This window comes from Carcharodon carcharias, chromosome 9 (genome assembly GCF_017639515.1).
Source record: "Carcharodon carcharias isolate sCarCar2 chromosome 9, sCarCar2.pri, whole genome shotgun sequence".
NCBI classification, from domain to species: Eukaryota; Metazoa; Chordata; class Chondrichthyes; order Lamniformes; family Lamnidae; genus Carcharodon; species Carcharodon carcharias.
The window spans coordinates 151,881,742-151,899,136 of NC_054475.1; the positions used below are offsets into that span (position 1 = coordinate 151,881,742).

Here is a 17,395-nt window from a genome sequence, read left to right on the forward strand (position 1 = left end):
AGGACAATACTTGGAGGGAAGCTTGCAGGTGATGGTGATCTGAAACACCTGCATCATGAGTGCTGTTGTGATAAATAAGAGTGGAGTAATATGAAACCTTGGAGGTTTGGGGCAAGGAAGGGATAGCGAGAGGTGTAGTCTTGCTTTAGAAGGGTGAATTAAGATAGACTGAATGTACAAATCTTGTGACCTTGTGAACAATGCAGGCATAGAACATATATTCCTTAAAATCTGTCCTTTTTTGCATGAAATCATGGCATCGTTCTGAATAGAGTTATTGACAAGAAAAGCTTATCTGTTACCTATTTTGTCCTCAAGTCTACTTAGTGGCTTTGTTTGGCAGATTGATCTGCTCATTGAATTTCTTTATGATGAAATCTTCATGAGTGACACCTTAACAGTAGTGGTAATCCATTTAAAATAAAGTTGTTAATGCTGGCAGCTCTCGGTAGGTGAGACTTCCACTCCTGAGTCTTGATTGCAGGGGAAGGCCTGATGCTGGCCTCACTTCTGCCTGATTGGTTTGGCAGGCCTTCTGGAAAAGAGGTGGCTGAGGCCTCTCACCTGCCCTCCAGCCACCAGGCAAGACCCCTGATGCCTCAACAAGGTTCTGTGCAGTGAGCGTAATAATTATGGTACTGCACTAGAAACCCAGGGTTTGGGAGTTCAAATGCATTAGAGCAAAAAATGCAATTAAAGTCAATAAATCAAGCAATTTGTGGGCTAGCACAAGAACAGGATGACTAAGAAAGCTGCCACTTTGTCATAAAGAGCCAACAACTTTATTAATGGCCACTGGGGCCATCCAGCCATACCTGGTAGGTCCCAATGTGACTTTAGTCTATAGCAGGTTGTTGAGCTCTCATGTCCTTTGAAGTGGCCTAACAAGCCACTCAGTTGTACAATCATTACTTAGAAGAACACTGACCAATGGGCAATAAATGTAGCGCTGCCCATATCCTGAAAGCAATAGGCAAGTAAGGGGAGGGTGAAGGAGACAAAAGGAGTTCCACAGGTTTGGATTCTTGTGAAAGAATGTTGGGAAAGTTCAACATTGGTACAAATATATAATAGGTGGCAGCAGATTGGCTGCTCATTGGACACCCACCCAATTTTCCTTGCGATTTTGGATTTCAGAACAGTGAAGGTGCAGTCACAATTAAGAAGGAGTCGGATTGTAATTGGACAAATAAAGGTAAGCTTGAAGGATCAATGGCCATCACAATATTGGTAAAATTAAGAAGAGCACAAAAGGTTATGAAAGGAAAAAGGAAATTGAGTTGAGGAAAAGAGTTATTTACCTGACCACATGCTTTATGTATTTTATTTAGGAAATAAATGCAGATGCCATCACTGGATATTTTGATATAATTCTTGCCAAGTACTGCCCAGGTGAACATCTGACAACCCTTCTTTGACAAAAAAATCCATCAAGGAACTAACCAGTCACTTCCAATTGGGAAAAAGAAATCCTCAAACAGATGCAATGCCTTTTTAATAAAAGCCATTATTTATACATTTGATATATAAGGTCCTCTTTCACAGAGTCAGTAGCTATGGCGTTCTGGCTAATCAGTACTTCTTAAATTCTTTATTGTTTAATTATTTGAGTTAATATCATTGGCAGGTGGGTAAAAACCTTCCTGGAAATTGATATCTAATTATCAAAGTATTTCATTTCCTGGGCAGTCACAGTGGTTCTCCACTTGAAGAGCATCTCAAATGTGAGAATCTGTGGCCACCTCATGGAGATCAGTATGAACTGCAGGTTTCCTCCCCTTTCTGTTCTCAAGGTGATGACTTACACGAGGGGCAGAGTTTTTGACTCTGCGTGCGGGCGCGCGCCCGACCTACTCGAGCTTAAAAAAGCGCGTGATGACTTCGGGCAAGCGTCCCGACACCATCCAGCACTCACGTGATGTTTCAGTCGGCGGGTGAGGGCTAAAATCGGAAGTCTGCCCGCCGACCATTATGAGGGCAATTAAGGCCGTTAAAGTTCCAATTGTCCCCGATTTTTCGTGGTCCATCCAACCTTACGGTTGGCAGACGGGCGAATCTGCCAGATGGACTTTGTATTTTTGATCCTAGGGCGGGATGAGGTTTCCGTTATTAAATTTAAAAATTGAAAATGTACGGGCAGAATTTTCATCATGTATATGTTCGGGTGACTGATTCTGATGCGTGGGCATTTTTTTCTGGATTTAAAAATCTTTATTTGTTGCTTTTAAGTTCTTCAGCTCCCTCAGGCAGCTCTCTGCCTTCAGGGAACTTTCATTCCGCGCTCCCCTACGCCCGTGCTGACTTCCTGCCCCCACCCCCGCAATGCTGAGCCTTTTCAGTGCACACTTCAAGCTGGCTGGCCATTAATCCAGTACCCGTCGACTGTGCCCCACTTGCCAAACTGATAATTCTGCCCCAGAAGTTTCTGTTTAAAATTTCACAATTTGGTCTCTCCAATGCGTACTGCATTGTGAGATAATGAACCATATGGATTGCAGTAGTCCCACGTTTGATCCGGAGTTGGTGGTGCATCAGCTGAATTTTGCTTGGACAGCAGTGTGGTTGTAGTGTGGTGATGGTGATGGTGATGGTGGTGGTGGGGGTGGGGGTTTGGGAAAGGGGTGCCACAATTGTCAATGTCACTAGGATAGACAAGATAAATGGAACAACCAGGGCTCCTAAATCTGGGGACTATCCTGTGATCGCCGATGGGATCCGTGTGTATGTGTGTGTGTTTGTATGTGTGTGTCTGTTTGTGTGTGTGTTTGTCTGTGTGTGTATTTGTTTGTGTGTGTGTGTCTGTTTGTGTGCATCTGTTTTGTGCGTGTGTTTGTCTGTGTGTATGTTTGTCTGTGTATGTGTGTTTGTTTGTGTCTGTGTTTGTTTGTGTGTGTGTGTGCGCATGTGTGCGTTTGTGTGTGTGTCTGTGTCTGTTTCTGTGTGAGTGAGAATTAGCCTTAATCACAAAAAAATTGAAAAGAAAATAAAACCTTCAAGAGAAATTGACAACAAATTTGCTGTGGAATTATCTTGATGAAAGATCAGATTTAGTAACTAATAATTAACATAGACTAGTATAAAGGCAGTTATGCAACAATATTTATTTCATTTTAATATTTACTATCAATCCCAAGCTAGATTGTTTTAAAAACACACATATGTACTTTACAGTTTAAATATACTAACTGTGAGAAATCTTTCCAAATGGGAATCGTTAACTCTTCAAGTACATTTGATCTGATAAATCATTCAAATCACACCATCCTATAAACATTTCCCTTATAATGACTTATTCATGTTATATCATTTGTAAGAACCATCACTGATTAATTGTACCTTCTGCTAAAAAAGCAAAATACTAATGCCTAAAGTACTGTACCCAATCCATGCTCGTAGCTGCATTGTCCTAGGAGCCAAACTTATTCCCTTTTGATTTAAAAGCCTTAATCAACTTAAACATTACATTTGGATACTGTCAAGGGAGCCAATTTCCTTATCTTAGTAACTTGGTATCATGATGAAGCTACCATGCATTGGCTCCAGTGGTGACAGCACCATATGGACTAAATGGCTAATGGTCCACCCACCAGCCCTAGTACTTGCTGAGGAGAAAGGCAGATTAATGAAGTGTACCAAATCTAAAGACTTACTTAGTTATTCATTTTGGGGATGGAAGGCATGGAAATTAGCTACTATAATATAGTATTCCTATTTTTTCAAATGACAGGTTAAATTTAACGTTACATTACACATTGGTCAAAAATGTGCATCATAAGTGCAAATTGGATTCATTTAGTGCAGCACAACTTAAAAAGAGACCTCGCTGTAGGGGACTTATCACTTCCCAATGTCTGTACAAAGTGGTGAAGTGATTTTTTAAAAATCACATAGCATACGTCCATATCTGGAATAGCAGAGTGCAAATCTGCACAAGCTGTGTTGAGGTTTTACAATGTGCTCTATTAGATTCAGAATACCACACCAAAAACAAAATGTAGTGCATTTATTACAGGGATGAGCAATGGGACAGATCTGAAGTATTCAGGAGTTGTACTATGACACACAATTAGAGGAAGTCAAGGTCGACAAACCAGAAGGAAGGACAATGCCTTGTTCAGCTATATAAAATGTCAAAGATACAGATTATTCAGAACAAGTGGGAAGGTAGAACAATAAATTTAGTGAAAAGTAATTTTAAACCAAACAGATGATGTGTTTGGACTGATCAGCCATATAGGACAATACAGACTCAAAAAAACTAGGAACATTCAGCTGGGTGCTAAAACTGGAGAGTGAGGGTACCAGAGAGGCAATGGGCAGAGGTTTTTTTTACACACCTGTCACTTTTATTATCTTCATATCATTGAGCATTAGGAATGCTTGTGTGACATTAAATTTTTATTGTGAACCTCAATTTGAAGGTGTTAGCGCCTTCTTAAATAGAGTTCTGAGAAATGAACTATAGCCCCAAGCTATATGCCTGCACCTGACCTTGCTGGATGGAAAATATAGCTTTTGACTGATGGTTCTTCTACTACAAGTCATCTAAGGTTTACTAGGGCCATTTACTTTATTCAAACCCAAAGTGGGGAGGTAACAGGATAGGGCCCGACATAAAATCCAATCAGGTTTTGAATTCCAATGTCATTTTTCTTGATGAAAATTCACTGAAACTTGAATAACTCATATATCCAAATCTCCCGCTTCTTCACATAAAAGGACAATGGAAATCTGGAACTCTCCCCGAAAAAACTACTGAGGTTCGGTCAATTGAAAATTTCAAAAATGAGATGGATAGGCTTGTTTTATGCAAGGATGTTAAGGGATATGGAACCAAGGCAGGTAAATTAAGGTACACAGATCAGCCATAATTTAACTGGTGGAGCAAAATCAAGAGGCCAAATGGCCTCCTTCTATCCCGATGTTCCAATGAAATACAGAGAAAAGTGGAAAAATGGACTTCTACTGAAGTAGAAAGACTTTGAGGATAACCTTTTAACGGGGATGCTGTCAGGCAGTCTCACCGACCAGCAACACATATTAGAAATGGAGATGAGTGTTTAACATTTAAATTCATGCTTGGAAAATTGTGTGTAAGATTAGCTCAATTTTCCAATATGTCTTCTTAGCTAGTGATGCAGGATGCCTGCTATATGTTTCAGAAATTTCCCAATGGCATAGTCAAAGCCCAGACTGTCTAATTTAAAGCTGGATGGATGACAACCCTGAAATGATTACTTCCTTTGATAGGAAGGAAAGGTTCTGTTTATTTTTTTTTAAGTGTCTGATTTAGCATTGCACAACTATGAATGAATCTATGACCTCCTCTCTGCTGTGCATCTGTTTTGCCGCATTTATTTCTCTCCTTCCGTGGCTGCTTTTTCTTCATCTTCATCGTCTTTTTCTCCATCAATCTTTTGGCGATTGAACTCCTCAATCACAATGTCTTCAGCGCTAGGGAAATCAGGAAAGAGATTGTCAGTATTTTGCTTCTTTCTTTGAATGGACAATAGATGAAAACACAAGTTTTCATCCTCTTCCAACGCAGCTTCAAGTTGGTTTCCATGGTTGCTGCTGGCGTATCACGAAAACTTGGTGTAGCTCTAAATATGGTACCTGTCCTGGTTGTGGCCTAATTTTGGTGGAACAGGCTCAAGTTGGAATAGCCTACTTCTGTTCCTATGTTGAACAAGTTTTTTTTAACTGCCATATTTTAAAGGGACAAAAGAGTTCTGCGACATTTTAACTTGCTTGTGAACAGCAGGAAACCACCAAATATTCAATGTTATCACAATACAAATGGTAACTCCTGCTTATTTTCAAAGCTTCATTAACATATCTCCAGTGTTGTTGCTCATTGGTAGCCTGAAGGCTGGAACATGGCCATGATGCTTAGCTGCCTGGAGTCTGGCCTGTTCCTTTAATGCCATTGCGCAAAACATTCTTGTGGGAGTCCAGGGGCTGAATTTTCACCCCATTGCTGGGGGGAGGAGGGGATGTGTGGGGGCGGGCACAAGCTGGATGGGCGCCCCCGATTGGGTGCGTGCTGCCATTTTACGTGGGCAGGGCCAATTTTCTGTATCCCACTTCATGGAAAAATAAGAAACAAACGGCACAAAATACTGGGGCCAGAGTGCAGTTGGGGAATTGCAGTCGATGTGGTGTTCATGAACTTTGAGAAAATCTTTGACAATATATCGCAGGAGATTATTGGAAATTAGGGGGAAGAGTGGCTGGATTGAAAATTGATTAGCAAGGATAAGCGGAGAGTAGGAGTGAGCATGCGTGTGATAGAGCGCAGAAATCTCTGCGCCTCAGGGAGATTAGTTTAGGTTCTGGAAAATTTAATGAAGGTGAAAAAAAATTTTAAGGGCATGTCCCCTCGTGTGAAACTGTCACATGAGCTGGGACATTCCATTAATTTTTTTCAAAGATTTTCATTTAATTAATAAACCCTTCATGAAACCTCATCCCGCCCGTGGATGAGGTTTCATGAAAAATGCGAAGGCCCCCTAGGCTTTTCCCCTTAAGGTTGGACGGGCAGCATTCTTAACAACTTTAATTACTTTCTTAATGGCTTTAATAGGCCTTTGACAGCTCAGTGGGTGTGCAGCTGATGCAGCTGCGCACCCACTGAACTGACCATCTAAATAATGCATGGTGACGTCGGGACTCCCGCTCAATGTCACCGCGCGTCATTTTACGCATCGGCGAGCGGGCCCCGCCCCTGCTCGCCAGCGGGAAAATTCTTCCCCAGGAAATTTTAGCTGTATGTCCGTTTTTGTGGTGAATTAGAAGTCTGAAGCTTGCTTGCTTGCAACTTTTAGACTGACGATCAGAGCCCCGGGTGAAATGTTTGACTTTCTTAGCAAAACTAAATGTATTAATAATTTTAATTTTCAACACATTGATCAAACAAGCAGATATTAACTAATATAAAATATATAATGCAAGGAGAGCAACTCGGTGATAATGAAGACTGGGGGCAGGCAGGGTTGGGCAGTGAAGATAGAAGCAATGACACCCTCCACTGCAGGATAGGACGTGGGGTCATGCAGACTGGACTCATATTACATCATTAGTGTTCAACTACAATTCTGAACCTGAATAATCTGAAACACGACTGTAAAAAGCACTTATCTGGCTTTCTGTCCTAAATCTCTTCATTGGATCTATTTTCTATATATGCTTGTCCTGGAGTCACCAACCCTGGAAACAGTCTGTTTCTATCTACACTGTCTCATCTCTTCATAATTTTAACAACTCTGCCCATTCCCTGCATAACCCCGAATGAAAGGAGCCCCAAGTTTTCAAGGTTTTCTTTGTATCTGTATTTCCTCGAATGAGGAAGAATCGTAGTGAATCTGCATTGCACCCTTCCTATCGCTTCATTACACACCCTATAGGAATGAGTCCAAAACTGCACCCAATATTCAAGTTGCCCTACTAAGATTTCATATATATAGATTCACCATTACATGGCAACTTTTATATTCTATACGTCTTGCTATAAAGCCTAGTATTGTGCTGGGCTATTTAAGTAGTTTTGTTCCCTTAAGGAGGTGTTTTTATTTTCTAATGAATCTAGATCTGAATCCCTTTGCTCTTCCACATCCCCAAAATTCTTTTCATTATAGTATAATTTTTACTTTTTTTCAGCAAAAATGTACCGCCCCACATTTTCTGATGTTAATTACCAAATGCCATTGTTCTGTCCATCAGCCATTTTGCCAATATCCCCTTGCAACAACTGTTGGTCCTGGGAATAATTTATCATGCCTCTTATTTTAGTATTGTCTGCAAATGTTAACACCCTTTATCTCTTTAACCAAAGCATTGATGTACACGGTGAACAAAAGGAGTTCCAGACCAGAAGCCTGTGGGACCTGCCACCTACCTCAAATCAGTTTGAGGAGGAGCCCTTTGCTCCTACTCTCTGCTTATCCTTTCTAATCAATTTTCAATCCAGCCACTCTTCCCCCTAATTTCCAATAATCTCCTGTGATATATTGTCAAAGATTTTCTCAAAGTCCATGAACACCACATCAACTGCAATTCCCCAACTGCACTCTGGCCCCAGTACTTTGTGCCCTTTGTTTCTTATTTTCCTATGAACTGGGGGACAGAAAATTGAGTGCGAGATTTAAGGTTTGGCAAAGCTGGGTGTACCATTATTCTATTTTATGTTAGTAAATGCCCTGCGGGATTTCACATGAGAAGCCAAATGTGGGCTTCAGATAAAGCAAGGCCCCTGGATAATTGGGCTAGTTTATGCAAACGACCTTAAGTCTGATTTTATATTTCTCCTTTTTATACAGTATTTCCACTATCAAGTTTTACATCCACATGCACCTGGCAATATAAACTTGTCACACTGTAAACACACACTCCCCACGGTGGAGACTCTGCAGCACCGTCACTAGCAGTTGGGGGTGGGGGTTGGTTGGGGTGGGGGCAGGGGCAATGCAATTACAGGGTCACGTGTTTATACATGTAATTTCTGTTACTAATGCAGACATGGGAATTTATTATGGAAAAGGTGGGATGGGAGCACAAATTTTCAATACCTGTTTTGCACAGGAATTCTTTGTACTTTCCCTCATCATAACTAAATTCCTTCCACCTGATGTGCATCTATAATATCTCACTTTCCAAGACATCATACATGAAAGTGTGGGCTTAGAAATGTCACATCTTAGGGGGCATAACACCCCATGCAGTCAATAATTCGTATTGGTTCAAATAAGCAAATATCCATTAAGTATCCAATGATTAAATGTAAACTAAAGAACTATAACAAAAAGTACCAATTTCAATTGAGTTGTTTATTTTTCACAATCCAACAATTGCCACAAAAATAACTGAGCAAAATGCGTGGGCACCATGTTGAAAATATGCTTTGAAAAAAAAAGAATTTGAAGACTTATGTGGGGTTGAAGTGGGATGGGAGTTTCTTTTCTGCACTTGCATAATTCTCCCACGTGAATTTTAGGGCCTTGAGGCATTGGAAAGGACAATCCTCAGCTGTGCTCTCTCAAATGTCAGATACAAATTTAGTAGCCTTTAGTAAGAGAGCTGCACTGAGGACAAGCCTTTGCAAAGCATCAAGCCTGTGATATTCAAAGAAGGGTAACTGAGAGAGCAAGACAATTACTCAAGATTAGAAAGCCATGTGGAGGAGAATAGCTTTGGCAGCTAATGGACTTTTTGATCCAAACAGAGAATTCTGTTGTAATTAAAAGACTGGGATGTGAGCTGTACATGGCCTGGGCTAGTTGTGTTTAACATGAGAACAGGTTCAGAGTATGGTGACAGGAATCAGTCTAAACCAGTACCAGCCCAGGCTCAGAAAACCACAGCCACAATTAACAATATTTTCCCATTTGTACTCACAGTTAATGGGGTCTGCACTTTGAAATCCACCATCTTTACATGTTAAATCAAAAGCCTTTGCTTTTAGTACTGCACATATGTGGGCTTGGCACATATTCATTATCCTATTAAGCAAAATGTAGGAGTAGTGGAACAAAATAGAAACCAGACCAGCATAAAATCACTGGGCTAAAACTGCCACAGATATACTGGAATGGAGTAACAAAAGGGAAAAGGCATTGCAGTGTAAGTATGTTGGGCCCAGATGGAGTGATGGAGAAGATCAGGCAATGTGTGGAGTGCAGTATAACTTGCGGGGTCAGAGAGAGAGAGGGAGAGACAGGACAATAGAGAGAGAGAGAGAGACAGGACAATAGTACAGACATGACCAATACATGTCAATTTGGTAAGCAGGGTATCTGGAAATAAAATGATAAGTACAGAAACAGGCCATTCAGCCCATTGTGGTTGTGCTGGCTCTTTGGAAGAGCTATCCAATTAGTTCCAATCACCAAGATAAAAGCAAAAAACTGCGGATGCTGGAAATCCAAAACAAAAACAAAAATACCTGGAAAAACTCAGCAGGTCTGGCAGCATCTGCGGAGAGGAACACAGTTAACGTTTCGAGTCCGAATGACCCTTCAACAGATTCTGTTGAAGGGTCATTCAGACTCGAAACGTCAACTGTGCTCTTCTCCGCAGATGCTGCCAGACCTGCTGAGTTTTTCCAGGTATTTTTGTTTTTGTTTTGTAGTTCCAATCACCTGTTCTTTCTTCATAACCCTGCATTTTTTTCCTTATCAAGTATTATCCAAATTCTTTTTGAAAGTTACTATTGAATCTGCTTCCATCAGATTTTTGGGCAGTGCATACCACATCGTAATAATTTGCTGCCTCAAAAAATTCTCCCTATCTCCCCTCTGGTTCTGTACCTCCGATACATGGCTACCTCTCTAAATTGATACATGTTTCACTCTCTCCAAGAGTATGCTACTCTGCAATGCATCCAGTTTGTGAATGAATCTGTCCGTCAAACGAACTACAATATTTACATTTAACTGAACCCACCACTCATTTCAAGAGCATCAGGCAATTATATCTTGCAGCAGTATAACTTGAGCACTTAATCCAGGCTGACAATTCAGTCCAGTACTCAGGGAATGGTGCACTGTCACAGATGCTAACTCTCAGATAAGGTGTTAAGTCGCCTGTTCTCTCAGTTGGACATAAAATATACCATGGCAGCATTTGAGGAAGGGCTTCGAAGTTTTCCCTGGTGTCCTGGACAATATTTATCTCCTAGTTTACATTGCTAAAATAAAAAATTCTTGGTGATTATCTTATTGCTGTTTGTGGATCTTGCTGTGTAAAAAAAAATGGCTGTCATGTTTCCCAAATTACAACAGTGAATACACTTCAAAAGCGCTTCATTGGCTGCAAAGCACTTGAGATGCCCTGAGGTTGTGCAAGGTGCTATGTACATGTGTCATTTTTTAAAAGGAGATACACACTAATACTGTATTTATATGGAATATTGAATGTTATTTTTCTTATGAAAAAATACCTCCTCCACATTAGCATCAACATTGGTGGAGTAGATTCACAACACAATGAGCCATAATTTGCTTTGGCAGGGCATCTAACAGTATCTACCATTAGTCAGACTTGCCCTTATACATTTAGGTTTTTCAATTTTTGTGTAGCCAGTGGCAGAAAGTGTGAACTGATAACACTGCAGTGAGGGAAACTGCAGTATCTGGGACCTGAGTGAACAGGACAACCAACTCTATGTCTCCATAACCAATCAAATTGAAGATTGTAATATTAACAGTGCAATGACTGAGAAGGAAGTGTAAATTAAAGTGGATGAATGCAAAGCCAAAACAGAAAGAGAAATAAAGAGGCTAAGAAAGATTGGAATAAAAAAAAGAGAGGAAAAGAAACAGAAAAGAAAATTAAAGCAGCTTTTTTTCATTTTAAATTTTACATTTTTAAAAATCTTCAGCAACAATTAAAACCTGAAGGAATGAGAATCCACAAAGAGGTTGAGTGGCAGCAATTAACACATATAGCATTGTTAAAAGCATACTTAGATAAAAATGGACAAGACTTTACATTCATTTATAGCAGCTTCACTCCATTACAATGGGGAGGTAGACAGTGCAATAGTTTTCACAAATGTAATGGTTGAGCTGGGACAGGAAATTTTGTATATTCAAGTATAACCTTGCCTCTTCCTCTCATCTGAAGTTGATGTACTATTTAGACATTTATAATGGTGATTGCCATTAGTCTCACTTTTATTTTGACAGTAAATTTATGCCTCAATAGCTGTTCTTCAATGGGTATAGAACTCTATATATCGCATAATAACAATCCTTCATATATATATTACAGGCTTACCTGACATTGTCTGGAATTTAATTGAAGCAGTGAAAGAAATGAAAAGGTAGATAATAGCAGGTTAACAAATGATAGACAATGGGGCACTTCATACATGTCATAAATTAGGTCAAATTTATAACGCTCTGCATTCAAAACCAAACATTCCTGAGGCAGAGCTATCAGTCAGTAACAATACTGAATACCAAGTGATATATCTCCTCTGGGCTGAGTCTGCTGAACCTGGGTCAACACTGTGACTGCATCAAGAAGCTGAGTCATTACTGACTTCAGTTCCCCAGACGATAGAGGGGAGACAGTTTTGCTACTGACCATTGTCCTGTAATTCCTGTGGTAACAAGGAGGTATGTGGATGCCAAGGTGAAGATCCAACTGTGATACTCTCTGTCTAGACAGATGCCACTTGTAGACCCACCTCCTATTACTTTGAAAACAGGAGGGGAAATGAATTCTTATTCTGTCTAGCTTGAATTGAGCTCCTTGTCACTTACACTTTGATGTGAGTAGGCCAATTGTTCAGTCTCCAAGGGACATTTCTGAGAGGTTAGACTGAATAAGATTCAGATGCTGCAGATAGTCCAAGATAACAAAATTCATTTGAATTCTTTGCAGATGTAAGATCATTCAATTAGAAATCTAGGTTTAGGATTAAGACCCAATAATCCAGGCACCACCCAGTTTAAAAATAATAGAAGGATAAATTAAATGAATGAAGGTGGAACGGTCAAGTGATGCTAAGCAGGAGTTTTAAGAGTCTATATTTTGTGGAATGGAAGGAGGAAACAAGCTTTTGTAGCTTTGGGAAAGAATAAGCTGGTTAGGAAATGGCAGCATCTGTGGAGAGGAAGAAAATAGAGCTAAGGTTTCAGGTCTGTGAGCTTTATCAGAATGGTTCTAACAAAAGGTCACAGACTTGAACTCTGTTTCTCCCTGCACAGATGCTGCAAGACCTGCTGAGTATTCCCTGCATTTTCTGTTTTTATTTCAGATTTCCAACGTCTGCAGTGTTTTGCTTTTGTGATAAATGGTCTGGGATGTAGGAAGGAGCAAAAATGTGTCAGATTGTGAAAGTTCAAAATTCAAGTCATACTAACAAGCCAGAAGGAGAGAAGCAACATTTTAGCAGCTGGATTGTTTGTTTTTTTTTAACTCTGGGCCAGTTTTCAGTGGTGTGACGGAAAAAACATTTAGGAAGTCTTCTGGAAATGGTGGAAAATCTCACAGTGGATGTCACCTCCCAAGGCCAAGTTGCCAGGAATGTCCGATAAATGGTCACGTGAATGGCAAGCAGAGGGGCAGGGCAGAGGTGAGGGAATCTGCAGCAGAGAGGTCTAAGCTTCCCTTATGGGGCCTGTACTCTGCCATCTCCTAACTGCACAAAGCAAAACAACAAAATCTCCTCGGGCCTCTTCTGGTTACGATCTGATAGATTGGTCCGAGAGGAAACTCATTACAGTTCTCCCTCAGGCTGCTGAAATGAAGGGCCTAATTTTAACCCACTCAAAACCCACCCCATTGCACAGATTGAAGATCAGGCCCAAAATTGCAATCAGTCTCAATGGGCTCCAATGTGCTTCGGTAAAAAAGGGTCCTGCTATCTCTGGGCAGGTGTGCTTGCCGCCTGCTCTACTGAGCAGGTCAAAATCACAAATTGCTAACTACCATCAGTTCCAGGACAGGTAAGTAACCTGCCCATCCTCTCAGCTTTCGCCAGGTGGGTGGTGTTAAAATCACCCCCCAGAGAAAGAGGTTGTAGGTCAGAGGTGAGGTAAAGATCGCTTGTCAGACAACAAGCACTTTCTTACATCCTGTTTGTGAATGAGAGATAATGAAAGCAAAATGGTGGATGTTGACTATCTGGGTTTTCAGAGTATATAATAAGATGTTACCATTCCCCATTTGGACTTAACTGTTTGATTTTTAAGTACTTACCCAGAAATACCAATACGTAAATTGAAAACTTAACGGTAAAAAATACTATTAATGATGTTGGTGAAAAGATACTTAGCATGTTTTATGACATTCAAATGACACAGTCTAATCAATTGGCTCACTAATATATTTTATACATGGTTTAATGCCTTCATCACTATAATCCATCAGGAGAAAGCATTCACCTGCTGCTATTGCCAATTTCTAGCCTCAGAGGTCTATGCTTTACCTCCTAAAGTCTGTGTTTCACAATGTGTCAGCATCGCCTCAGCAGAGGCAAAGATATATCAGAACACAAACCACAATCCCAACCATTGCTGTGTACAGTCCTCAAGCTTGCCCAGTCTTGAACTTGGCAAAACCTTAATCTTGGAAAGATTTGTAGCTACAGTGAAATATCCCAGGGAAAATGAGGAAGGGATAAAATGGATAAGAAATTAGCTAAACAATATAAAACCAAGGGCACTGAGCAGTGTCAGTTAATTAAACTAGACATTTATTGTCAGCAAGTACCTTTGGATTCAGTTCTGAAACATTTTCCTATTCATTAGAAAGCATAGGATTATATCATGCCACAAGATGTTGGACTTGTAAGTAACTGGGTCAGTTTTGAAAGTATATTAATAATTGATGTTTTTATCTTGTCAATCAATCTGCAAACAAATTATGTTAGCCAAAAAATGTGCATCACTGTAGATGCTTTCAATTGGAATTTCAAATCTGTTTCCAAATTTAGGTTTAGTTGGATGATTCTACGTTTGACCAGTTTGAATTAATTTATATTTTGGATTCTACTTTGTACTTTTCCAATGGGACTGGGCCTGTGATCAGTCCCAGAATTGATATTAAGATCAGAACTGATGTCAGGCCAATAACACAATGTGACTGTAGAAAGTTCAGTGGGACGATGAATAAAGGAATTGGAGAGGCTGAGACAGTATGAGAAGAGACTGGCATATAACATATAACATATAGGGGAATCCAAACGTCTTTTATGTGCTTATATCTAGTGAAAATGTAACAAGAGAATAGGTGGGGCCGATTAAGGACCAAAAGGAGGACCTATGCATGGAAGCATAGGACATAGCTGAGGTACTAAATGAGTACTTCATGTCTGTGTTTACCAAGGAAGAATGTGCTGCCAAAGTCCCAGTGAAAGAGGAGGTAACTGAGATACAGGATGGGCTAAAAAATGATAAAGAGGAGGTACTAGAAAGGTTGGCTGTACTTAAAGTTGATAAGTCACCAGGACTGGAAAAGATGCATCCAAGGATGCTGAGGGAAGTAAGGGCAGAAATTTGCAGAGGAATTGGCCATTATCTTCCAATCCTGCCAAGATATGGGGATGGTGTCAGAGGGCTGAGAATTGCAAACTTTACACCCTTGCTCAAAAAAGTGTGCAAAGATAAACCCAGCAAATACAGGCCAGTGAGTTTAGCCTCAGTGGTGGGAAAGTGTTTAGAGATGATAATCTTGGACAAAATTACATTAGACTTGGACAAATGTGGATTAATTAAGGGAAGTTAGTGCGGATTTGTCAAAGGCAAATCATTTAACTAACTTGACGATGCCACAGAGAGATAGCTGATGGCAGGAATGCGATTGATGGGGTGTATACGGACTTCCAAAAGGTGCTGATAAAGTGCCCTAAATAGGCTTATGAACAAAGTCAAAGCCCATGGAATAAAGCAGCATATATATGAAATTGGCGGAGTGACAGGAAACAGAGAGTAGTGGTGGATGGTTGTTTTTTGGACTGATCCCAGGAGTCAGTGCTAGGACCACTACTTTTCTTGATATATTTCAATATGCTGGGGCCAGTTAGCTCAGTTAGCTGATTGGCTAGTGTGTGGTTCAGGATAATGGCATAGACTGATTCCTACTCCAGCTGAGGTAGACTTGAGCCATATTTTTTCACCCTACCCCTGAAAGTGGAAGGCAATAGCAAATCACCACTAAAAAAAAAATTAAAAAGTGGCTCAGGTTGAAGCATCAGCAAACATTGAGCCAAGTATTTGTCTTTTGGGCAGAGCACACATATCATACCATCAATGACCTAGACTTGGCGTAGAAAGCACAGCCTCAAAACTTGTAGATGACACACACCTTTGAGGTATTGCGAGCAGTTGGTATAGTGGGCAGAATTTTCTGCCTGTCGGGCGGGTGGGCCCGAATCAATCTCCGGCAGGCAGGTAGCTGATCCCTGCCGGCTTGAGGCCCACCCAGTGTGACATCCTGTAGGAGGTGCTATGCGCTTCCTGTGCGTGGGGGGGGGGGGGGTGTGGGATTCCCTAAAAGCGAGAGTGCGCTCTTTCGCACATGCACACAAAAGAGCGCACATCTCCCTGCGGCTAAGTGCAGCCTCAGGGAGATCGCTTCCACATTGAAAAATATTACAAATAGAAAAAAAAAATTCCTTAACATGTTCCCCTCACGTGACAATGTCACATGAGATGGGACATGTTCATAATTTACATAAAAACTTTATTAAAATTTTTAAAACCCTGCAAGAAACCTCATCTCGCCAGTGGATGAGGTTTCTTGTTTTCTCTAGTTGCCGCTGGGGCTCCTGGCCTGCCCACTAACCTTAAGATTGGACGGGCAGGTTCTTTAATCATTTAAATGATCCTGTCAATGGCCTCAATTGGCCATTGACAGGTCGGCGGGCACGCAAATGATTTTGTTGCGGGTCTGCCTTCCTGAAAATTTAAATGGAGCAGGATGATGTTGGGTGTTCTGCCCGATGTCATCCTGCGTCATTTTACGCATCGGCGAGTGGGCCCCGCCCCCTGTTTGCTGATGGCAAAATTCTGCCCAGTGTTTTGAAAATAGCGATGCATATTTTGTTCATTTGAAGCAAATGAGAAAATTGACCAATATTGCACAGGTTTGAGGCAACTAGCAACAAAATGTTACTTTGGTAATGTTGAAATGCAAATGAGAAATCAAAGCACAAATAACCGAATGTTGTCTCTCTAACTAACTATGTCAAAAAGCACTTGAGAAAGACAGAAAGCTGGCAGAGTTGTTGGAATTAGCAAGATCACTACCCCTACTATGTTTGTCCAGTTTGAATTAATTTATATTTTGGACTCTACTTTGTACTTTTCCAATGGGACTGGCCATGTAATCAGTCCCAGAATTGATATTAAGATCAGAACTGATGTCTGGTCAATATCACAATGCGACTGTAGAAAGTTCAGAGGGACAATGAATAAAGGAATAGGAGAGGCTGAGACAGTATGAGAAGAGACTGGCAACTGAAGTTGAAGCTATCAGAAGTAACTGCCACACTCCAAGTTAAACTCCTGTCAATACCAATCATTGCTGTTGGGGGGAGGCCGTGGCTTGGTAATGTCATTTGATTAGTAACCTGCATAACATGGGTTCAAACCTCATCACGGCAGCTGGTGGAATTGAAATACAATTAATTAGTAAAAATCTGGAATTGAAAGCCAGTCTCAGTAAAGGTGCCAAGAAGCTATCATTAATTGTTGTAAAAATCCACTTAGTTCCCTTCAGGGAAGGAATCTGCTGTTCCTATGTGGTGTGACACCAGATTCACAGTAATGTGGTTCACTCTTCACTGTTCTCTGAAATGGCCTAGCAAGCCACTCATGGGCAACAACTACTAGCCTTTGACATGAAATTTAAAAAAAAAGATGCCCACATGCCAGCAAACCACTTG

At 40.7% G+C, this 17,395-nt stretch overlaps 1 protein-coding gene across 1 annotated transcript in view; it reads right to left on the minus strand.

Annotated features, from left to right (window-relative positions):
• Positions 1-5,382: 5,382 nt before the first annotated feature.
• Positions 5,383-17,395, minus strand: part of LOC121282099 (beta-arrestin-1-like) — a 62,128-nt gene continuing 50,115 nt past the window's right edge. Inside the window, exon 15 of the mRNA XM_041195563.1 lies at positions 5,383-5,454. Within this exon, the coding sequence (XP_041051497.1) occupies positions 5,438-5,454 (17 nt within the window). The 3' untranslated portion in view covers positions 5,383-5,437. The remainder of the gene's footprint in view (positions 5,455-17,395) is intronic.